General features: G+C 41.1%; 1 protein-coding gene across 4 annotated transcripts; it reads left to right on the forward strand.

The window, feature by feature from the left end:
* Positions 1 to 117: 117 nt before the first annotated feature.
* On the forward strand, positions 118 to 23,929 carry MCM4 (minichromosome maintenance complex component 4). Of its 4 annotated transcripts, XM_026516497.4 has the most exons (17): positions 148 to 255; positions 371 to 454; positions 829 to 993; positions 1,333 to 1,496; positions 1,591 to 1,692; positions 1,929 to 2,024; positions 2,101 to 2,196; positions 3,467 to 3,605; positions 5,121 to 5,341; positions 14,815 to 14,935; positions 17,269 to 17,528; positions 18,000 to 18,365; positions 18,803 to 18,930; positions 19,965 to 20,172; positions 21,403 to 21,631; positions 22,202 to 22,335; positions 23,188 to 23,929. In XM_026516497.4, exons 2-17 carry the CDS (start codon positions 385 to 387, stop codon positions 23,278 to 23,280), a joined length of 2,592 nt encoding a protein of 863 aa, XP_026372282.1. In that variant the 5' UTR covers positions 148 to 255; positions 371 to 384; the 3' UTR covers positions 23,281 to 23,929. The 4 variants fall into 4 exon arrangements, with proteins under 4 accessions (XP_057163770.1, XP_026372282.1, XP_057163768.1 ...); XM_057307787.1 differs by having other exon boundaries at positions 118 to 208; positions 22,202 to 23,929; XM_057307785.1 differs by having other exon boundaries at positions 22,202 to 23,929.
* The last annotated feature ends 569 nt before the right edge of the window (positions 23,930 to 24,498 follow it).

Raw genomic sequence — 24,498 nt, forward strand, 5'->3', positions numbered from 1 at the left:
AGGCACCGAGCGAGGCTTGAGTCTGCCTTACGTGGGGCGCCGAGGGAGACCGTTCAGTCCCCCTGTTGCTGCGCAGTGGCGCCTCCCGAAGGCGGAGCCATGCGAGGGCGCTGCTGTGATTGGTGGAGCACCGCCGAGGGCGTTGACGACGGAGCAGCTGGCGCGAAACCTTGCTCTGCTAGTGCGGTGTAGGAGAACGATTCGTCTGGTGCGTCCGGCTACCCTGCGGGCGTCGGCGGCGAGCGAGCTTCCCGGGTAGCAGTGTGCGGGCAAGGGCGGCGCCGTGCGGAGCCCAGCGAGGGTATCTGTGCGGTGGGGAGGGGGAAAGCTGGGGGCGGATACGGATGGAACCTGCCCCTTTCTCGCGCAGGTTCCACGAGCAACATGTCGTCCCCGGCGTCCACCCCAAGCCGCCGCGGCAGCCGGCGCGGGCGGGCCACCCCTGCGCAGACGCGTAAGTCCCTTCCCGTGAGTCGAGCCCGCCATGTTAACCTTCCTTCCCCTCTTCTGGCTTTTTCCCGCCACTGGTCTGTGCGCCTGGTTTCTGGCTCTGAGCGCAGTCTTTAAGGTTCCAGATGGAGTAAGACGTGCGGACGGCGAGCATTTGCTCATGCTCCGCCAACTCTAGTGTGCAGATACTTTTTTTGTGAGGCAGGAAGTGCTGGGCCCTCGTTCCACCCTTTCCAACCTGTTTCTAATTTTTAAGCATGTTCGTGCCCATTTGTCTCCGTTTTGTTTGGTTTGTATTTGTTCCCAAGAGACTTAATGGAACCCGGAAGACCAAACATGAGAAATGATGGCCATCTTTTCTGTTTTGTATGTCACAAGCTCGAAGTGAAGATGCCAGGTCGTCACCGTATCAGAGACGTAGAGGCGAAGATTCTACCTCTACAGGAGAGTTACAGCCTATGCCGACCTCACCTGGAGCTGACCTGCAGAGCCCTGCCGCACAGGATACGTTATTTTCCAGCCCTGCTCAGATACATTCGTCCGGTGTGTTTTGGCGATCTAAGTTCTCTTGTGGTAGATGGTGCTTTAGCTGGTCAGATTTTGCTGGTTTGTTAACGGTAGTTGATGTAATGTACATGAGCTAGTATGTTCACCAAGAGTATAGAAATAGGTATATGTTAGGGCTTAGTGAACAGAGAAAAAAAGTTTTGGTGCTGTTTTACTAGAAGGTTTAATAGTTCTCAGAATCTTAACCTCCACAGGTTACAAGGAATATTATTTGCTTTTGTGCTTAGATGACTTATATCAACACAACACGCTGTAGTTTAGGATTTGATAGGCTACCAGAATTTTATTGTAGACTTTCAAATTTTGTTTTTATAGCAATTCCCCTTGACTTTGATGTTAGTTCACCACTGACATATGGCACTCCCAGCTCTCGTGTAGAGGGAACCCCAAGAAGTGGTGTTAGAGGCACACCTGTGAGGCAGAGGCCTGACCTGGGGTCGGCACGGAAAGGCCTGCAGGTGGATTTGCAGTCTGATGTGGTGAGTACACAGTACGGTCTTCTGATAGCGGCATTTCGAGAACATAAAATGGGTAATTCCCCATTAACTGGTTTTATCATACTTTTCTGTATAGCCAGCAACAGAAGATATAGTGGCAAGTGAGCAGTCTCTAGGCCAAAAACTTGTGATTTGGGGAACAGATGTAAATGTGGCAACATGCAAAGAAAATTTTCAGGTGAGCTGTACCTTAATACTTTAGGATTCTGAAAATGCTGGGAGAAAAGGTTTATAAGTAATATCTAAGTAGCCATAACACTTGGGTAGATTTTTAGGTGGCTTAGAATTGTTGATGTTTTTAAAAAGAAAAAATACTATTTGTCTCCAAATAGTGACATACTCATAATTTTTTGCATATCGAGTAGTTGTTATTCCTGAATGCATCAAACTTACTCTTTTTCTCTCCACATCAAGAGATTCCTTCAACGTTTTATTGACCCTCTGGCTAAAGAAGAAGAAAATATTGGCATAGATATTACTGAACCTCTGTACATGCAACGACTTGGGGAGGTAATCAGATAGTCTTATAAAATCAAATTAATGCATTTTAAAGCAATCAGCTGAACATAACTTGTTTGTTTTCTAGATAAATGTCATCGGGGAGCCATTTTTAAATGTAAACTGTGAACACATAAAATCATTTGACAAAAATCTATACAGACAGCTCATCTGCTACCCACAGGTAAGATTTTGATTTTGACCTTGATGAATTATAGTAAATATCCAGAATACCTAAAGGGTTTTTGAATAGCAGAATTTCCTGGGTAACAGAGAGAATGTGCCTCCAGAGCAAAAAACTTAAGAAAATCACACTTCTTCTCCTTTAAAATGAACATTTTCTCAGACTTCACATTTCCAAAATTGGAAAGTGTATTATTGTCAATGGCAGATCATAGTCTAATTGGCAGGTTATTTCTTAATAGTATTTAAAATAATGGTGAATCTTAAAATTGACAGCTGCTTGGGTTGGATGAAGTAAATTATCTTAAGTGAAAAAAAATTTTTTTTAAGATTTATTTATTTACTTTAGAGAGAGTGCACACACGCAGGAGGTGAGGGGGTGGCAGGGGGAGGGGGATAGTCTTAAGCAGACTCCAGGCTCAGTGCAGAGCCCCAGTTGGGGCTGGATCTCTCATGACCCTGAGATCATGACCCGAGCCGAAATGTAGAGTCAGACACTCAACCAACTATGCCACCCAGGCATCCCTTAAACAAAAATATTTTATAAATAAATGCGTTATACTTTGTGTCATCCATAGCAGATTATGTTAAGTGTGTTGTAACCTTTTTTTTTTTTTAATTAATTTTTTGGGGGGAGAGGGAGAAAGAGAATCTTTCTGTTTTGTTTTGTTTTGGTTTTTGTTTTTTATAATTCAGAAAGAGAATCTTAAGCAGGCTCCAGACCCAGCACAGATCTCACAACCCTGAGATTATGCCCTGAGCCAAAATCAGGAGTCTGGCGCTTAACCAGCTGAGCCAACCAGGCGCCCCTATAACCTTTTTCTTTTAAGCTTTATGTCAAATTTTATTATTGAAATATCAGCTATATTTATTCTAGTTGTAGGCTTTGGAGGCAAGCAGACTTGTTTTTATATCTTGATCTTGCAGTTTAATAGCTGTGTGACCTTGGTCAAGTTCCCTAACATGAAAGTATGAGTTCAAAAACTTTTTGTTACTAATTAAAAGCCTAAGATATGTCAGTACATTCTGATGGTTTCATATATATGATCACACTAAAACTAAATAAGAATATGCAGAGGTGAGAGAGCTCAGTCTCAATGTACCTAAAGTTTTTAAACAGCATGTTTGTGATTATATAGAGGTGGTAGTTAAGGATTATGCCAGATGAACTTGTTCTTATACTTTGCTAATATGAAATGCCTTATTTCTTGTATTTAATTCTAAGATGGAAGTATAAACACAGCTTGACTTCTTTACATTCGTTTTTATAGGAAGTTATCCCAACCTTTGACATGGCTGTCAATGAGATCTTCTTTGACTGTTACCCTGACTCAATCTTAGAACATCAGATTCAAGTAAGACCATTCAATGCATTAAAGACGAAGAATATGAGAAACCTAAATCCAGAAGGTAATGTTTTTTAATCACAGGAAAATACATAAAAATAAAATCTTATTTCACCAAGGAATTTTAAAAGAATTGGTTTATATAATAGTGGTGGTACTAGATTATAAATTGACTAAATATATGGCAGATTCATTTACCTGATACGCCTTTGAACCCACCCTACTTTCTTTTAACTTAACTGAAATTACATAAAAGATGTTGTAACTCTTGACAGTTCTCTATCTTAAGGTGAACTTGACCAAATGTAATAATTTTACAGTTACTAAGTAGGCACATTTTCAGAATCACTGCAGGAAACAAATACAAAATATCCCTGCTTCGGAGCTTAAGAAAGGAATCTAGTTTGGGGAGCACCGGGGTGGCTCAGTGAATTGAGCATCCGACTCTTGATTGTGGCTCAGGTCATGATCTCAGGTCCGCACTCAGCAGGAAGTCTGCTTGAGGATTCTCCCCTCAATTCAGAGGAAGAAGAATTGCCAGATACTCAACTAATTTCAGAAGTTTTTAACTTTTATGTTGATTTGTGTAACTTAACTATGGAGGTTACTTTTTAAAAGTAAAATAAGGATTGGTGGAGAGAGAAGAAAGGAAGATTTGTAAGTAGGTAGAAGGAGGACAAGACCAAGTGGGAAAGACCTTGTGAATAAGTACTGAAAGGCTGAGACAATCAACAAAGCCAGCTGTGGCTAACTACAGGCCAGGTTTTGTTGACTACGAATAACAGTGTAAGTTGTTTGGAACTAGCAGTGGGAATGAGTTGGGTAAAAGTTTTCCTGTCAGGGAAAGTCCAAATTGAAGAGGAACCAGGAGCAAGAGGGGAAAATATTCTGTACAAGGGCTTTCTTATATAGATGGTAATGATTGGCTAAGTTATATAGTGCTTATTTCTGCCAGGTACTGTTCTTATTAGGCTTAATGTATGCAGGTTTTTTAATCTTCAAGTGTAAGGTAGGTGCCATTACTGCCATGTGTAGATGGGCACAGAGAGGCTAAGGGTGTCCCCAGGGTCACACAGGTACTCAGTCCAGACCGTCTGGCTCTGGAGCCAATGCTTTTCACATATATTGAGACAGCAGGACTTCCACATGATACAGTGCATGAGGCAGAAGGCCATGGGGCAAAGGAGGCAAAAATGTAAAGCTTCAAATGCAAACCCAAAAGGTGGAGGGAAATAGCAGGTAGATGAGCAGAAAGGTGGTGGATACCTATCGGACAGAAGACCCTGGGGCAGGAGGCCAGGGGTCCATCAGAGTTGAAAAGTAGGAAGACAACACAGGAAGGGCATCTCAGGCCAGACCTGAGGATACCCAGTTAAACATTCATGCTCTGGCCACAGCACCTACCTGTGACCCCAGCCATCCCCCGGTACCTCTGCATCTTCCAGTAAGATTCTCCTGGGCTTGATGGCAGACCCAGACCTGCCCTGGCAGGAATATAGCTCAGGAAAGATACCACCTCTGGCTGGGCTGTGGGCAGTGGCTGATGGATAAGCTGACTTCTCTCCCTAACTCCTTACAGACATCGACCAGCTCATTGCCATCAGTGGCATGGTAATCAGGACATCCCAGCTGATTCCAGAAATGCAGGAGGCCTTCTTCCAGTGCCAAGTGTGTGCCCACACAGCCAGGGTGGAGATTGACCGTGGCCGCATCGCTGAGCCCTCTGTTTGTGAGCGCTGCCATACCACCCACAGCATGGCGCTGATCCACAACCGCTCTATGTTCTCTGACAAGCAGATGGTATGTGCCTCCTTGGGTGCCTGGGAGGCCTCCCCTTTGACATGTTGGTGCTTAAGACTTCAGCTTTGGGGGGCACCTGGGTGGCACAGCGGTTAAGCGTCTGCCTTCGGCTCAGGGCGTGATCCCGGCGTTCTGGGATCGAGCCCCACATCAGGCTCTTCCACTGGGAGCCTGCTTCTTTATCTCCCATTCCTCCTGCTTGTGTTCCCTCTCTCGCTGGCTGTCTCTATCTCTGTCAAATAAATAAATAAAAAATCTTTAAAAAAAAAAAAAAAAGGCTTCAGCTTTGGGATGGGAATATTCCTTTTTTATTGCCAGTGAGCATCGGATTATGATTATATATGCCACGTTCTCATGACCTGAAATACTTCATAATAAGAAAAACACATTCTTTCAATATTATCTTCCACTATTTGACATATTAAATTTAGTGTGAGGGTTGCCTTCATGGCACAGTTGATTAACCGTCTGGTTTTCGCTCAGGTTGAGAGATCAAACCCCAGGTCCAGCTCTGTGCTTAGCGCCGAGTCTGCTTTAGACTTTTTCTCTCTCTACCTCTGTCCTTCCCCACCCCTCCCTCTTCCCCTCTCTCTCTCTCTGTAAAATCTTTTTTTTAAGGTTTTTTTTTTTATGAGAAAGAGAGAGAGAGTACGCACGAGCAGGGGGGAGAGGCAGAGGGAGAGAGAGAATCAGGCTCCCCGCTGAGCAGGGAGCCCAATGTGGGACTCAATCCCAGGACCCTGGGCTCATGACCTGAGCTGAAGGCAGATGCTTAACCAACTGAGCCACCCAGGTGCCCTAAAATAAATCTTAAAAAAAAAAAAATTTAACATGAGATGTTTATATAGGAAATACTTAAGCTTGTAAAAAAAAATTTAGTATGTCAGACAATATTTTATGCAACATTATAAGATCAATAAAAATTGGGGTGCCTGGCTGGCTAGTTGGTAGGGTATACGACTCTTGATCTCAGAGTTGTAAGGTTTTTTTGTTTTGTTTTGTTTTGTTTAAATATGTTTTCTTTTATAAAGCAATATACTTTATATAAAGTATAGAAAATGCAAAAAACATGGATAAAAATTAAACATATTTATGTGTACATATTCTTTTTAAAACAAAAGTGGATATGATGTATATATTGGGTTTTTTTTTTCTTTTTTTTTTTTATTTTAAGTTTTTTTTATTATATTATGTTAGTCACGATACAGTACATACCCGGTTTCTGATGTAAAGTTCGATGATTCATTAGTTGCATATAAAACCCAGTGCACCATGCAATATGTGCCCTCCTTATTACCCATTCCTCCACCCCCCTCCCCTCTGAAGGCCTCAGTTTGTTTCTCAGAGTCCATAGTCTCTCATTCTTCATTCCCTCTTCTGATTACCCCCCCTTTCTTTATCCCTTTCTTCCCCTACCGATCTTCCTAGCTCCTATGTTCCATAGATGAGAGAAATCATGATAATTGTCTTTCTCTGCTTGACTTATTTCACTTAGCATTATCTCCTCCAATGCCGTCCATGTTGCAGCAAATGTTGAGAAATCGTTCTTTCTGATAGCTGAGTAATATTCCATTGTATATATGAACCACATCTTCTTAGTCCAGTCATCTGCTGAAGGGCATCTCAGTTCCTTCCACGATTTAGCTATTGTGGACAATGCTGCTATGAACATTGGGGGGCATATGGCCCTTCTCTTCACTATGTCTGTATCTTTGGGGTAAACACCCAGTAGTGCAATGGCTGGATCATAGGGTAGCTCAATTTTTAACTTTTTAAGGGACCTCCACACTGTTTTCCAGAGTGGCTGTACCAACTTGCATTCCCACCAACAATGTAGGAGGGACCCCCTTTCTCCACATCCTCTCCAACAATTGTTGTTTCTTGCCTTGTCTATTTTTGCCATTCTAACTGGTGTAAGGTGGTATCTCAGTGTGGTTTAGATTTGAATTTCCCTGATGGCTAATGATTTTGAACATTTTTTCATGTGTCTGTTAGCCATTTGTATGTCTTCATTGGAAAAGTGTCTGTTCATATCTTCTGCCCATTTTATGATTTGTTTATCTGTTTCTCGCGTATTGAGTTTGAGAAGTTCTTTGTAGATCTTGGATACCATTCTTTTATCTGTAGCATCATTTGCAAGTATATTCTCCCATTCCGTGGGCTGCCTCTTAGTTTTTTTGACTGTTTCCTTGGCTGTGCAGAAGCTATCTATCTTGATGAATTCCCACAAGTTCATTTTATCTTTTGTCTCTCTTGCCTTTGGAGATGTGTCATGAAAAACGTTGCTTGGGCCAGTGTCCTAGAGGTAGCTGCCATGTTCTCTATGATTTTGATGGATTCCTGTCTCACATCGAGGTCTTTCATCCATTTGGAGTTTATCGTTGTGTATGGTGTGAGAGAGTGGTCAGGTTTCATTTTTTTGCATGTAGCTGTCCAGTTTTCCCAGCACCATTTATTGAAGAGACTGTCTTTTTTCCACCGGATGTTTTTTCCTGCTTTATCAAAGATTAGTTGCCCAAAGAGCCGAGGGTCCATTTCTGGGTTGTCTGTTCTGTTCCATTGGTCTATGTGTCTGTTTTTGTGCCAGTACCATGCTTTCTTTGTGATCACAGCTTTGTAGTACAGCTTGAAATCCAGCATTGTGATGCCCCCAGCTTTGTTTTTTCCTTTTCAACAATTCCTTGGTGATTCGGGGTCATTTCTGGTTCCATACAAATTTAAGGACTATTTGTTCCAGTTCTTTGAAAAATGTCATCGGTATTTTGATCGGGATAGCGTTGAAAGTGTACATAGCTCTGGGTAGCATGGACATTTTAACTATGTTAATTCTTTCGATCCATGAGCATGGAATATTTTTCCATCTTTTTGTGTCGTCTTCAATGTCTTTCAAGAGTGATTTATAGTTTGTAGAATAGAGATCCTTTACGCCTTTGGTTAAGTTAATTCCAAGGTAACGTATGGTTTTTGGTGCTATTGTAAATGGGATGGATTTCCTAATTTCTCTCTCTTCAGTCTCATTGTTCGTGTATAGAAATGCCACTGATTTCTGACCACTGATTTTGTATCCTGCCACATTACTGAATTGCTCTATAACTTCTAATAGTTTGGGAGTGGATTCTTTTGGGTTTTCCATATAGAGTATCATGTCATCTGGTAAGAGAGACATTTTGACGACTTCTTTCCCGATTTGGATACCTTTTATCCCTTTTTGTTGTCTGATTGCTATTGCAAGGACTTTTAGTACCATGTTGAATAATAGTGGCGAGAGTGGGCATCCTTGTCGTGTTCCTGATCTTAAGGGAAAGGCTTTCAGCTTTTCCCCATTGAGAATGATATTTGCTGTAGGCTTTTCATAGATAGTTTTTATGAGATTAAGGAATGTACCCTCTATGCCTACACTCTGAAGGGTTTTAATCAGGAAAGGATGCTGTATTTTGTCAAATGCTTTTTCTGCAACTATTGAGAGAATCATATGATTTTTGAATTTTTCTTTCTGGATAAAATCTACAACACTGATAGATTTGCAAATGTTGAACCACGCTTGCATCCCAGGGATGAATCCCACTTGGTCATGATGGATAATCCTTTTAATGTACTGTTGGATTCTATTAGCCAGGATCTTATTGAGGATTTTGGTGTCCATATTCCTTAGAGAAATCGGTCTGTAATTCTCCTTTTTGACGGGGTCTTTGCCTGGTTTGGGGATCAAGGTAATATTGGCCTCATAGAATGAGTTTGGTAGCTTTCCTTCTGTTTGTATTTTTTGAAATAGCTTTAGGAGAATAGGTATTATTTCTTCTTTGAATGTTTGGTAGAATTCCCCGGGAAAACCGGCCGGGCCTGGAGTTTGTTATTTGGAAGGTTGTTTATCACTGACTCAATCTCTTCATAATTAATTGGCCTGTTTAAGAAAATCAATTTCTTCCTGTTTCAGTCTTGGTAGTTTATAGGTTTCCAGGAAGGCCTCCATGTCTTCCAGATTGCTTAATTTATTGGCATAAAGCTGTTGATAAAAGTTTCTAATAATCCTTCCAGTTTCATTGGTGTTGGTTGTGACCTCTCCCTTTTCATTCATAATTTTATTAATTTGACTCCTTTCTCTATTCTTTTAGGTAAGTTTTGCCAGTGGTCTGTCAATTTTATTAATTCTCTCAAAGAACCAGTTTCTAGTTCTGTTGATCTGCTCTACTCTGCTCCTGGTTTCTAATTCATTGATTTTTTTTTTTTTAAGATTTTATTTATTTATTCGACAGAGATAGAGACAGCCAGCGAGAGAGGGAACACAAGCAGGGGGAGTGGGAGAGGAAGAAGCAGGCTCATAGCGGAGGAGCCTGATGTGGGGCTCGATCCCATAACGCCGGGATCACGCCCTGAGCCGAAGGCAGATGCTTAACCGCTGTGCCACCCAGGCGCCCCTAATTCATTGATTTCTGCTCTAGTCTTGGTCAACTGCTTCCTCGTGTGTGGATTAGGCCTGTCCCTCTGTTGCTGTTCCAGCTTCTTGAGGTGAGAATATAAAAACTGCATTTTAGATTTTTCTATTCTTTTGAGTGAGGCTTGGATGGCTATGTATTTCCCCCTTCGGACTGCCTTTGCAGTATCCCATAGGTTTTGGACTGTTGTGTTTTCATTCTTGTTGGTCTCCATAAGTTGTTTAAATTGATTTTTGATTTCCTGGTTTATCGAATCATTCCTGAGCAGGATGGTTCTTAGTCTCCAAGTGTTTGAGTTTCTTCCAAATTTTTCCTTGTGGTTGAGTTCCAATTTCAGAGCGTTGTGGTCTGAGAATATGCAGGGTATAATTTCAGTCTTTTGGTATCGGTTGAGACCTGTTTTGTGTCCCAGAACATGGTCTATTCTTGAGAATGTTCCATGGGCATTAGAATAGAATGAGTATTCTTTGGTTCTGGGGTGTAGTGTTCTGTATATATCTATGAGGTCCAACTCGTCGACTATGGCATTCAAAGCTCTTGTTTCTTTGCTGATTTCTTGCTTAGGTGATCTGTCTATTGCTGATAGTGGAGCATTGAGGTCTCCAACTATTAGTGTGTTTTTATCTATATGTCTCTTTACTGTAGATAAGAGTTGGCTTGTGTATCTTGCTGCTCCCCTGTTGGGGGCATATATATTTATAATTGTCATATGCACTTGTTGGATGCATCCTTTAAGAATAATATAGTGCCCTTCTGTGTCTCTTACTATAGTCTTTAGTTTAAAATCCAATCTGTCTGATATGAGAATTGCTACCCCAGCTTTCTTTTGAGATCCATTGGCGTGAAAGATGGTATTCCATCCCTTTACTTTCAGTCTGAATGTATCTTTGGGTTCGAAATGAGTCTCTTGTAGACAGCAAATGGATGGGTCTTGTCTTTTTATCCAATCTGCAACCCTGTGATGTTTATGGGAGCATTTAGGCCATTTACATTGAGACCAATTATTGAGAGATATGATTTTAATGATGCCATGTTGCCAGTAAAGTCTTTGTTTCTATCGATTGTGACTTTCTGTTCTGTATCACTCTTGGGGCCTTTTTACCTCTATAGAACCCCCCTTAATATCTCCTGTAGGGCTGGTCTCGTGGTTACGAAATTGGTCAATGACTGGCGATTCTGGAAGGTCTTTATTTCTCCATCAATTCTGAATGACAGCCTTGCTGGATAAAGGATCCTTGGCTGCATGTTCTTCTCTGAAAGAGCTTTAAAAATGCCCCCCACCCAACCCTTTCTCTCATTCCAGGTCTGTGTAGACAGGTCTGACGTAATTCTGATACCTTTGCCTTGGTACGTGAGAAATTTCTTTAACCTGACTGCTTTCAATACTGTATCCTTGGATCTAATATTTGCGAGTTGCACTACGACGTGACAGTTTGTCATGGTTGAGCTTGGGAGGGGTCCTCTCTGCCTCTTGGGCACGAATGTTTGTTTCCCGTGCTAGATTAGGGAAGTTTTCAGCTACAATTTGTTCAAATATCTCTTCTAGACCTTTGTTTTTCTCCACCCCCTCGGGGATGCCGATGGTTCTGACATTGGAACGTTTCATTGAGTCAGTAATCTCCCGTAACCTACATTCCTGAGCGTGGATTTTTTTGAGTCCAGATTCTGTTCTAGCTTTCTCTTCTACTAACCCATCCTCCAATTTGCTGATACGTTCTTCTGCCTCATTCACCCTGGCCCTCAGAGCCTCTAGTTTTGATGGCATTTGGCTCATAGAATTTTTAATTTCTGCCAGATTCGCTCTCATGTCCACCCTTAGAGATTCTATATTCTCATTAACATTTTCGTTAATACTTTTTTCAAGTCTACACATCATGTTGACCATTGTTACTCTGAATTCCATTTCTGATAATTTGGTTATATCCATATCCATTAGTTCTGTGGCAGAGGCCACAGACTCATTGTCTTTTCTTTGCTGGGGGTGATTTCTCCTTCTTGTCATTCTGATGAGGAGAGGTTGCGGGGTTGTCCAGAGCCCAAATTATTGACCGGGACCCAGGCTGTGTGCCCTTGTTTTATAGGGATCTTAGGGATGTGGGCTTCTTGATTTTTCAGCCTGCCTTCTGGGGGAGGGGCCTGCTGTGCCGATACTCAGGCAACCCTGTTTGGATAGAGTCTCCATGTGCCCTGCAGGGGGGATGGGGATGGTCCCTGGTGGTTTGCTGTGCCTCTTCTGATAGAGCAGCAGTGGCTGAATCTCAGCCTGTCTCAGAACAGAGGGGATCACGGCCCGTTCTCCACTGATGTTCTGACCACTTTAACTCTGTTTCTGTTGGTGCTGCTCAACCCTGCATCATCCTGGGATGTGCGCCCCATACCTGGCGTCCCAGCCCTCACTTCCAGGGCCGGCACGTCTCTGTTCTTTGTGTTTCTAACCCTGCCAGCGCCCCCGTGCCCTCCCGGTGCTCCCGGTCTCAGTCTGGTTCCAGTGAGCACACCGGAGCTCTGGTTTTCAGTCTGGTCTTGCACGTTCCCTGGCTTACGGTCTCAGTCTGTTTTCTCACGGGTGCCGGTCAGCGAGTCCGCCGCTCCCCCGTGCAAGTGGCTGCTGCTTCCTGGCGCCCGAACGTGGCGGCTCCCTCTCCCTTCTGTTTATTTTCCGATATCTGTGCGCGGTTTCACGGCTCCCCGCTTCGTACCTCAATACTCAGCGCTGGAGATGTTCATTTGTAGAGATCCAGATGTATATTCCTGCGTCTCAGGCTGATTCCGTGGATGTTCAGGCTGGTCTGGTACCTATCCAACTCAACTCAGGGGACCCGCTAAAAACCGGGTCCCCTACTCCTCCGCCATCGTAACTCCCCTCTCTCAGAGTTGTAAGTTTGAGCTCTACATTGGGTGTAAAGATTACTTAAAAATAAAATATTTTGAAAAAATATTGGTAAAAAATACTTGGTTAAATTTTGTCATTTTGCAGCTGTTCCCCTGGTACAGAAAGAGTTGACAATTTTTCTGAAGTTTTTCTCACACATTTTGTCGTAAAGGAAGTTTGGCTTTGCGTCTTTAATGAAATTTTTTTTAAAGATTTTTTTTACTTTAGAGAGAGAGCTTGAGCGCAGGGAGGGACAGATGGGGAGGGAGAGGAAGAAAGTATGAAGCAGACTCCACACTGAGTACAGAGCCCCCCACAGAGCTCAATCTCACAGCTGCGAGATCATGACCTAAGCCGAAACCAAGTTGGCTGCTTAACCGACTGAGCCACCTAGGCACCCCTTTAATAATGAAAATGTTAAGGTGAAGTTATTAAAACAACATATAAGTAAATGGGAAAAGTCAAAATCATTTATTTGCTGTTATTATAATGGTGTCAAAGTAGGCAGGCGCAGGGACAAGGACTGTTAAGTTTCTTTTATTTTGTTACAATGTTTAAACAACTTTTTAAAATTTAGAATATGTTCAAAATACTGCAAAGTTAATTTCCCATATGGGGAGTCAATAAGAAAAATACTAGCAAATGTGAAAAACTGTTCAACATTTTTACTAACCAAAGAACTGAAAATTAAATATAGATACAAATTTTCATCTAATATTAGTACCAATTATTAGAGCAAATGTAATCAACTCATGCCAACGTGCTGCTGAGAGCGATAGATAAAAATGTGGATTCGTGCTCCCAAGGAGCTTATAGTGTAATATTCTTTTTTAAAATGCTTCAAAGACTCCCATACTGACCTGAAATAAAACTTAGTATCCTAGAGTAACCTCCACACTACCTGGCCCAACATCACCGTAACACACCTGTGTACCCACAGACCTCACTGATGGTGTCTCAACTATTACCTTATACAGCATTCCTCAGCCAAGCACAGGTTTGCCTCAGGATCTTTGTACTTGCTGTTCTTACCATTCAGAACACATGGCTTCCTCCATAACATCCTTAGACCTCTGCCTAGAGACTGCTTGATCTGAGAAAGGCCTTCCCTAACCTTGCGTTATGAAAAGTATCTCCCCCACTGCCCATGCTTCTTACTCTTTTTTTCTTCTGTCCATTACATTTGTCACTGTCGCTTGTGTGTTTGTGTATTGTCTCTCCTCACTCCACTCTGAGGGAAGACTTCATTCACTGTGGAGTCCCCGAAACCTAGAACCAGGGTCCAGCACGTCAGGGGCTCAGCATAGATGAGTAGTCAGGCCAAGTGTTTATGAGGTGCATATAGTGACTAGGAGAGATGCACAAAAGTGCTTAACCATGAACCTGAAAAGTGTGTACTTCTCCACCCAGGAAATCTACTGGAAGTAACTGCTAAAAATATAATTAGAAATTTAGACAAACATATATACGAAGAAATATCCACTACAACCTTGAAATGGTGAAAAACAGATAAATCACTGGCCGCTCCCCGCAGATAGGAGAATTTGTAAATAAATAATATCCTTACAAATGTATGTTCGTGTCACATTAAAGGTATAAAACAAAAAAAATGTTAGCTATCTGGAGATAAAAACGAAGAATGGTGTTTTATTTTTTTTTAAGATTTTATTTATTTGAGAGAGAGAGAACACAAATACAAGCAGGGGGAAGCCGAGGGAGAAGCAAGCTCCCCACTGAGCAGGGAGCCCAATGCAGGGCTCAGTCCCAGAATCCGGGGAACATGACCTGAGCCAAAGGCAGATACTAAACCGACTGAGCCACCCAGTGCCCCAAGAATGGTGTTTTAAAAGTAAATGTGGTGGGGCTCTTGGGTAGCTCAGTTGAGTGTGGGACTCACGATTTTGGCTCAGGATGTAAGATCGAGCCCTGCAACTGGTTCTGCAGTCAGCTGGGAATCTTTTTCTCCCTCTTCCTCATTCCCTCCCCGACTCAGGAACACACACGTGTACACGTGCTCTCTCTCTAAAATAAATAAATGAAATCTTTTTAATAAAATAAAAATGTGGTAAACATCAAAAATAGTTATCTCTAAGTGGTACAATGACTGGCAGTTTTGCCTAAATTATGCTTATGATTTCCCGAGTTTTCTGTTTCCACTGCTCTTTCAGATCAAACTTCAAGAGTCTCCTGAGGATATGCCCGCAGGGCAGACGCCTCACACTGTCATCCTTTTTGCTCACAATGATCTTGTTGACAAGGTTCAGCCTGGAGACAGAGTGAACGTTACAGGTAAGAATGTAGACTGTATTAATGAGATAAGTATGTCTTGCTTTTTTTTTTTTTTTGGTATCTTTTAATTAGTCCTTTGGCTTGGTCATGCATTCATTGGCATGAGGCTTGGTCCTGCCTGTATAATGCTTTAATCACTTTTTTACCTAGCAGGGTGGAACCTTTCAATCCGCTGTCCTTGCAGTTGCTTGCTCTTTACTGTCTCAGTGTTCCAGAGCTGTTAGTGTATTTTGACCTGATAGCATTGGTGTCTTGAGGAAACAGCTCAGACAAGGCTAGTATTGGTAAGATTGGAGTTATACCAGCAGCTCCAGGAAGCAGCACTCACCAATTCTGGAATTTTAAATAATTTGCTGCTTACTTCCCAAATGTATAGCCAAGGGTTAACATTTACTCATTATAGAGAAGAAGTGGGTCAGAGCACCTTGCTTCCATACAGGAGTTACATTATGGTATTTTTAGAGGAAGTAGAGATTCAGAAACTTGCAAGTGACTGTAGCTGAGGTTCTGTGGTAATCTTGGACACGAGGTTCCTCCTCTCCTCTGGCCAGGAAAGTGCTCATTCCACTGGATACCATGTGAATATGCCAGTCTTTCTCTTAATGCTTCAGAGCAGCATGAGCACCTGGTTTCTCAAGGAGGAATGTTTGTGTGCACAGTAGGTACAGTTCATTGAGGTCAAGGTGGGGACTGAGTCCAGGGAATGGCCTTGGCTCTTGGTGTAGCCCACTGGTTGTGTTCAGTGAGTTAGACTTCTCATCCTGTGTCCCCCCAGTATGAAGCTCAACAGTTGCCCATAGCAATCTTAAGTTATAAAAGCACTTGTAGTCCATTAACAATGTGAAAGAACGTGTCATTAGTGAAGGTGTGCAATCCTTGTTCTGCCACCCTACTGGGCTGAAACTTTGATAAAGTGTTTAATCTGCTGTTTTAATATCCTCAACTGCCAAGTGGAATTAATGTGATGATACAGGTGAACGTATTGGCGGGGGGGGGGCGGCCTGTGGACAGCGCAATATAGGTGTAAAATAAGTATTGATGTTGTTCTGTGATGATGAATCATTGCAAGCACCAGTAAAGATAACTAGACCACTTTAATAGTCATCCATCCCTAATCCAGCTTGCTATGAAGGTTTTGTACGCTCAGAATGTTACATATAAACTGGTTTTTATGTTTTGAAAAAGAATGACATTGACCTGTTAAATCAGCAAAAGGATTGGTGATCTATGGTGAGTTGCTAAGAAGCCTGTAATAGAGCAGATGCTTATTCCTCAGAAAGTGGCAAGGAATTGGATTGTCCCAGAGTCCAGGCCTTCTAGATTGAAAGTCAAAAAAGATAACCATTACAAATTATGTCAGTTTGGGAAACTCTTCTTGGAGAACAAAGGAGTTGGTATGGTTGAAGGGCTGATCATTTATTTCTTCTACTGTTCTTACATTGTATTCTTTAGGAAGCACGCTAGGGCATGGCCATTCACCTAGAAACACTTCTTATTATTAACAACATGTAATAATTTTTCCTTTACCATATCTTTTTTTTTTTTTAAAGATTTTATTTATTTGACAGAGAGAGACACAGCGAGAGAGGGAATACAAGCAGGGGGAGTGGGAGAGGGAGAAGCAGGCTTCCCACTGAGCAGGGAGCCCGATGCGGGGCTTGATCCCAGGACCCCAGGATCATGATCTGAGCCGAAGGCAGACGCTTAACGAGTGAGCCACCCAGGCGCCCCTCCTTTACCATATCTTTACCTTTGACCCAGTAGACTGTCTTGTCTGTGAAATAATTTTTTAGTAATTTTTTAAAGATTTTATTTGAATAATTTTTAAAAGAGCTTTTAGGAGTTCCTTTCCAAATTTTTGGTACAGGATTTTAGTACTTTGTTGTAGTCAAATAATTAATACTAAGCAGATTCTGTACATTCAGCTTAAGAGAAATGAAAATACTATTTCAAAATACTATTTATTGAACACAGCTGTAAGCCAGCATTGTGCTAAAAGCAAAGTAATTTCATTTAAATCTCGGAATGATTATATGCAGTATGATTATACTCAGGTCCCCAAGGTCATAGAGCTAATGGATGGTCACAGATAAACACAGTTTTAGGTCTGCTTTTTTCAAAAACCTGTGTTCTTCCCAACGTGCCTTGCCCCCTTTAGCAGGGAGCTTTGCAGTATAGGCCTGAGTCCTTGACTCTAGGAGGGCCATGAAGGCAGTGTGCTCAAAGCTCACCTCCCCTGCCAGCCCTCAGATCTCTTAAGTGCTGCCTGCTGTCTGCTAGTTTATGAGACATTTAGGGGAAGGTAAAAGCATGTCTCTTGGTTGTGCCCTCAGGCATCTATAGAGCTGTTCCTATTCGAGTGAACTCAAGAGTGAGTAATGTGAAGTCTGTCTACAAAACCCACATTGATGTCATTCACTATCGGAAAACTGATGCAAAACGTCTGCATGGACTTGATGAAGAAGCAGAGCAGAAACTTTTTTCAGAGAAGCGTGTGGAATTGCTTAAGGAACTTTCTAGAAAGCCAGACATTTATGAGAGACTGGCTTCAGCCTTGGCTCCAAGCATTTATGAACATGAAGATATAAAGAAGGTAACAGTGGACTTTTAACTTTGATCAGGATTTATAGTTCTTTGAGATCAAAAAGCATGAACATTCCCCCCCCCCCAGCCCCATACTGTCACCACCCCTCCACCCTGCTCCTAAAGGATACGAACTGTTGCCTGTTCCACAGAGCAAGGTGCTCACCATCTAACTTGGTTATTGGTTGACAAAAATCCCAGCATCATTGTTCATTTCCTCATATCTACATTGAGCTTACATGTTTCTAAACATAACAAAAGCCAGATGGAGTCAGAGTAGGGATTTACATGGCCACCATTCTGGCACAGTGATATGTGCTTCTATATAAGTTGGTTAATGATAACTTAAAGCACTGTTGTATTTATATCTTCCCTTAATTTAATTATAATTTTTTATTCATAGGATAAGAAAATACCTCTAACATTTAAACTAGATCTCAGTTACTCTGTAATAAGTGAATGTTTAAACATGTTTGTTTAGGGAATCTTGCTTCAGCTCTTTGGTGGAACAAGAAAGGATTTTAGTCACACAGGAAGAGGCAAATTTCGTGCTGAGATCAACATCCTGTTGTGTGGTGACCCTGGGACTAGCAAGTCCCAGCTGCTGCAGTATGTGTACAACCTGGTCCCCAGGGGCCAGTACACGTCCGGGAAAGGCTCCAGTGCAGTCGGCCTCACTGCGTATGTGATGAAAGACCCCGAGACAAGGCAGCTTGTCTTGCAGACTGGTGCTCTTGTCCTGAGTGACAATGGTATCTGCTGTATTGATGAGTTTGACAAGATGAATGAAAGTACAAGATCAGTACTACATGAAGTCATGGAACAGCAGACTCTTTCTATTGCAAAGGTGAGGCCCATTCTCTACGTGTAAACACGGGCACACTTAGGAATCTAGCATCTATATTCACCTTGGTTCTAACTTGGTAAACTCATGAATGCTTTTCCTATTAGGTTTCAGCTAAATGTCTTTGAATATTTCCTCTTTCATCTTGTTGCTATACTAACCCACTAATATTTCATAGAACTTGAGTTTGTCCTCAGTGTCATGCAGGGGGTTTCTGAGAAGAATGTGGTTAATATACATTTGTCTAAAATACGATTGTTGGCATGAATCTGAGGATGGCATTGTCCCAGATAAATCTGTTGATATCACCCTTCCAAGGTGATGTGTGTGGTTCTTGGTGACAGTGAATATATGGCAAAGGGCATGCCAGGTGAAGATAGCTCACGCTGTTCCTGCCAGCATCAGGGTGAAGCTTCTAACTACGCTGTTTTCTCTGATAGGCTGGGATTATTTGCCAGCTCAATGCCCGCACGTCTATCCTGGCAGCAGCAAATCCTATTGAGTCTCAGTGGAATCCTAAAAAAACTACCATTGAAAATATCCAGCTACCTCACACATTATTATCAAGGTATGAGAACATAAAGAAGATGCTCTTACTTTGCTCATTTGTAGAATTTTCAGGGTGAGATAAAAGGAAATAATAAACTTCAACAACTGCTAGCATCATAAGCTCTTCACTCTAATGCAAAGTTTTCTAATATGGGTGGTCAGGGTTTCATGACAAGGATTGTGTTTCTCTACTCAGCTGTGGGTAGCACCTTAACATTTATTCATTCTTTGAAACTGTTACAACATTTCACCTTGATCCTTTTCAGAAGCCCATCACTCATTGCCTCATCTCAATCTTAAAGTCGTTAAAGAATATCATCAAAGTACAGAAAGCTTCACATGACAGATAAGCTTCTGAAAATTGAATTTGTTTAAGTGGAGTTGTGTAATCCAGTTTTTCTCAACCCCACTGCTACAAATATTGATTTCATTAATGGATTGTAATAGTATTTCATAAATGGATTTTAGATTTTAATTATTCAACTTTTTTCCAAAGTTGTGTTTTTTGTTGTTTTTTTTTCCAAAACAGTTGAATGCTTTTTCCTTTAAATCTTCTAATCTTCAAAATTACAATAACATTTCCCTTGGAGGAATCTTATTTCTTTGACTCAGCTGTTTGGTGACCAGCCATTTCCTGGGCAGACCTAAGGGCCAGAAGAGTGGGTGCCTGCTGGAGCCAGAATAGGGAGAAAGGGATTGATCTGAAGATCACCAGACAACTGGACAACAGACTGCTAATTCTCCCTTGGCAGCCCTGACTACACACACGTTCACTGTACATGCCCAGGAGCAATTTTTTTTTTTTAAGATTAATTTGAGAGAGAAAGCGCTGGGAGGAGAGGGGATACCGGGGGGGGGGGGGACTCTCCAACTGACTCCCCACTGAGTGTGGACCCCAATGCAGTCATGACATCATGACCCTGAGCCAAAACCAAGAGTCAGAGGCTTAACCAGCTGAGCGACCCAGGAGCCCCAAGAGCAATGTTTAAGTTACATATGTGAGTATGTTGATGTCCCAAGCAGGAAAACAATGTTTTTACAATATTTTCTCAGGTTTGATTTGATATTCCTCATGCTGGACCCTCAGGACGAAACCTATGATAGGCGTCTGGCCCACCACCTCGTCGCTTTGTACTACCAGAGCGAGGAGCAAATGGAGGAGGAGTTCATGGACATGGCAGTGCTGAAGGACTACATTGCTTATGCCCACAGCATGGTCATGCCTCGTCTGAGCCAGGAAGCCAGCCAGGCTCTCATTGAGGTAACACACATCTGTGTTTAAGCCCGGAAAAATGTTTTTGTTGAGCCTATAGCATTAATGTAACTAGCTGACTGTCTCCCTTAAAAAGGTAATTTTGTTAATAACCTACTATTTCCTATAACTACATTTTCCTCCTGTGTTGCAAAATTGACTATTCCAAGGTAAAAAGGGGGAAAAGATTTCTTTTATATATGTCATATAAACTTTTTATAATTAAGTATTTGTAAGCACAGTGAATTTAAGATCTGAATACGTGAGTTGAAATAGAAGTTAGGCAGGGCACCTGGGTGGCTCAGGCGTTGGGCGTCTGCTTTCGGCTCAGGGCGTGATCCCACAGTCCTGGGATTGAGCCCCGCATCGGGCTTCTCCGCTGGGAGCCTGCTTCCTCCTCTCCCACTCCCCCTGCTTGTGTTCCTTCTCTCACTGACTGTCTTTCACTCTTCAAATAAATAAATAAAATCTTAAAAAAAAAAAAAAAGAAATAGAAGTTACACTGCTTTGTAACTTTGTAACTCTGGAGAAGTCATCTAATTTCTCTGAGCTTCCACTTGCTGGTTTCTAAAAAGTAAAATGAATTGTGAGTACTTGATGTTCACTTTTCAGTATCCTTTCACATGGAGAGCAGTGCATAATGACACATTCAGTTATTCAAATGTTATATTAGGAAGATTCCTGGTGCTGTTATGGGCTTTACATCCTAATTAAGCCCCTAAAAATACTCAAAGTTATAGATGATGTGTAATTTTTCATTTGTATCATATACTTGAGAGTTGCTTAAAAAAAAATAATAATGTTATATATATGTGAGTTTAATACAACTCAGCTTTGTAACATTATTCCAGTAATCTTTGCATACCTCACTTATTAAATGAACCCTCAGCCGGGGAGTAAACTAGAATTGGTGCCTGAGCTTTTTCAGACAGGCACCCTGATAGTCCTTTGCTGTAATGGTGGCCTGCCGTTTACCCCAATCCACCGTGTCCCCCTGAGTGCTGGCCTCACACACCTCATGCCTGCTCCCATTCTTCACTCTTCATAGCCACATCAGATACTGCCATCTTGTGAGCTTAAGGCACAAGGCTAGATCTGACTTTTAATTCCCCTCAGTACTGTACCTGGCAGCTGGTATTTAATAGAATCCTAACTGTTCAGAGTTCAGCCACAAAACTAAAGCGTTGTTATAAGGAGTTTTGGGTTTTGTTTTGGTTTTTTTTTTCCTGTCTACACTAGGCTTATGTAGACATGAGGAAGATTGGTAGCAGCCGAGGAATGGTTTCTGCATACCCTCGACAGCTGGAGTCATTAATTCGATTAGCAGAAGCCCATGCTAAAGTACGATTCTCAAACAAAGTTGAAGCAGTTGATGTTGAAGAAGCAAAACGCCTCCATCGGGAAGCCCTAAAGCAGTCTGCCACTGACCCCCGAACTGGCATTGTGGACATATCTATTCTAACTACAGGTCTGTTATTTGCATTGAACATAAGAGCACATGAGAATTTTTTAATATATATGTATACACTTAATGTATAAGTGATTTGTATTTAATATTTCAGCTAACAAATTATTTGAAATGGCAGAGGTTCTTGACCTTTTTCAGATCAGAGCCTCTTTGAGAATCTGTTAAAAGTTGAGAAAAATATGCCTAGCACACTTGACGCACACACACAGGGTTGTATCTAATTTCACAGTACTCTTCTGCTGTCTAGGCACCTGTGTTAGTCCACTTTAAAGAAGTAATTCATTTCTTAATGAGCACTGACTGCTTGCTATAAAGATTATGTGGACTGTGTTTCAGTGGAAACTAGCAGTTACTGGCTTATAGAAAATTGGAAACACCAGAGAATTCAGAACTCAAAATTTTGAATATATTTTCGCATTCAGCCACTGTCCCCTAACCTTTTTTGTGGCAACACTACTAAAGAAATATTTATGGAAATTTGAAATATTTCACTTCCTTGTAGCAGAAATATTTTCATTAATTTTTTTTTCTTTTTTTTTTTTTTTTTTTTTTTCATTTCTTTTAAATCAGGAATGAGTGCCACGTCTCGTAAACGGAAAGAAGAGTTAGCTGAAGCATTGAAAAAACTTATTTTATCTAAGGGCAAAACACCAGCTCTAAAATATCAGCAACTTTTTGAAGATATCCGGGGACAGTCTGACATAGTAAGTGTTTATAAGTATTATCTGCTTAATAGAGTTTTTGTTTTTTACCTTAGTACTTATAAGGTTTTTTTTTTAATCTTTTTCTTTCCTTTAAGTATTAAATGTAGGTCTGGATTAAAAAAAAAGTAAAATCACCCATAAACCCAAGAAATAATCACAAAATTTTGTTGTATTCCTTTAATAGTTTTTGTATGTGTATAGGTGCACATGTGGTCTTTTCTTTGAAAAATGAACATAGTCAATTAGAGTTACACTGTTTTATAACTTGCTTTTTCTTTGGTTTTTAATTAAAATATGCCACTAACATCACCTGTGATGGTAAGTAGGCTTACCATTATTTATAATGACTGCGTAAGATCCCTTTGCATGCCTATTCCTTCATTTACTTAACCGATTGTTGGACATTTAGGATGTTTGCAGTTTTTTCCTATTATAGTGTTAAACATGCATGTTAGCCATGTATCTTAATTTAATGATGAAATGATCAGGTTCCCTTTTGTAAATAAAGTTGGGTTGCCCAGTGAAAAGAACTCCAGGGTCCAAGTCTAGCCATTTGCCTTCTTTCATAACGCCTCTTCACTTGGATATTTCCTGCGGCTGCATTAACACTACAGGGGCAGAGTTGAATATTTCTACAGACCATATGGGTAGATGTCAAGCCTGTCTATTTACCTGATATCAGACCCTCTACAGGAAATGGTTGCCCCTCCTGAGTTAGAACCTAAGGAATGTATGTATACAGCCACCAAAAAGGAAAGAGACTGGTGATTCTTTACATTGAAATCATTGTGTATCTAACAGGTAAGGGAGTACTTGACATATAAAATAATTGTTTTCATCTCTTCCCCAAAGGCTATTACCAAAGATATGTTTGAAGAAGCCCTGCGTGCCTTGGCTGATGATGACTTCTTAACAGTAACTGGCAAAACTGTCCGCTTGCTCTGAAGCTCTAGTGAGCAGTGCCGTGGGTGTTGTACTGTGTGCATATGTGTACAGCACAGGGGCCAATCAGCTGCCTCTGTTGCTGTCAGTGGAAATAGATTCTTAAAGTCATCATTTGGTTCCATAAAAATTTTCTAACCTGGGTTCAGTTTTCACAGTAAAGTGTGTTTTCCACTTGTTTAACATTTTAAGTGAAAATACTGTGCCAATTTACAATTTACAGTAGAGGTTATTTTTTTTTAAGTGCCATTATTTTAGCACCAGGGCATTTAATCTGTATTGCCATATATATATATGTATCTATGTATGTATGTGTGTATGTGTCAGGATGTCAGGGGTTTTTTGGAGATTGCAGTCTGGGTCATGGGTTGTGGTTTTTGTGCTGGACTTTCTAAAGGCAGTCATCCATATGCTTGAAGTTTTTGTAATATGAGATAAAACCTAGCCAGGGTATATCATTCAGTGTGAGATAATGAAGGACCAGAGCATTTCTCCCTCTTAAAACTCTCAAGTGTAATTCCTTCTAGAGGCTTGTTCTCATGCCTCCCATAAGATTAAAAAAATGGGTGGTTGGAAATGATTAGGTTCTAGGTTAACTTCTATTTTATCCTAGTATGTAAACTTTTTCCTAAATAAATGATTGAATAAGTAATACTTGGTTGTCTGGTATTATTTTTCATGAAGAGAAAAAGCTTTAATAAACACTATATTCATGGACATTCATGATGGTAGTAAGTACTTTAGAACGCACAAAAGAAGTTCACTATAATAAGTTCTAATTTATTTCAATCCTAGCAGGCACTATCCTTTTTTTTTTTTTTAAGACGTTATTTATCAGAGAGAGAGCATAAGCAAGGGGGAGCAGCAGGCGGAGGGAGAAGCAGGTTCCCTACTGAGCAAGTAGCCCAATGTGGGACTGACTCAATCCCAGGACCCTGGAATCATGACGTGAGCCGAAGGCAGACACTTAACCAACTGAGCCACCCAGGAGTCCCATAGCAGGCGTTATTCTTATAAAACCACCATAGGCTGGAATTTTATACAGAAATAAGACTATAATAAATAATCCCTGAAACTCTGAAGTTAGTGTATGAGTTAGCCCTTTTTTTTTATAAGTTTTTTATAATTTTATAATTTAGGATCAACATTCATTAATCTAGTATCCATAGGAAATGATAGGACTAACTTAATGATTAAATAACATTAAATGTTAACATTGGA

The sequence above is a fragment of the Ursus arctos genome, unplaced genomic scaffold (genome assembly GCF_023065955.2).
Source record: "Ursus arctos isolate Adak ecotype North America unplaced genomic scaffold, UrsArc2.0 scaffold_6, whole genome shotgun sequence".
NCBI lineage: Eukaryota > Metazoa > Chordata > Mammalia > Carnivora > Ursidae > Ursus > Ursus arctos.

Excerpts from the sequence above, each read along its gene's own strand:
- MCM4 (XM_057307787.1), top strand. The coding sequence starts at position 385 with ATGTCGTCCCCGGCGTCCACCCCAAGCCGCCGCGGCAGCCGGCGCGGG. Across the intron at positions 455-828 it reads GGCCACCCCTGCGCAGACGC|CTCGAAGTGAAGATGCCAGG; the intron begins GTAAGTCCCTTC and ends GTATGTCACAAG. Across the intron at positions 21,632-22,201 it reads CATATCTATTCTAACTACAG|GAATGAGTGCCACGTCTCGT; the intron begins GTCTGTTATTTG and ends CTTTTAAATCAG.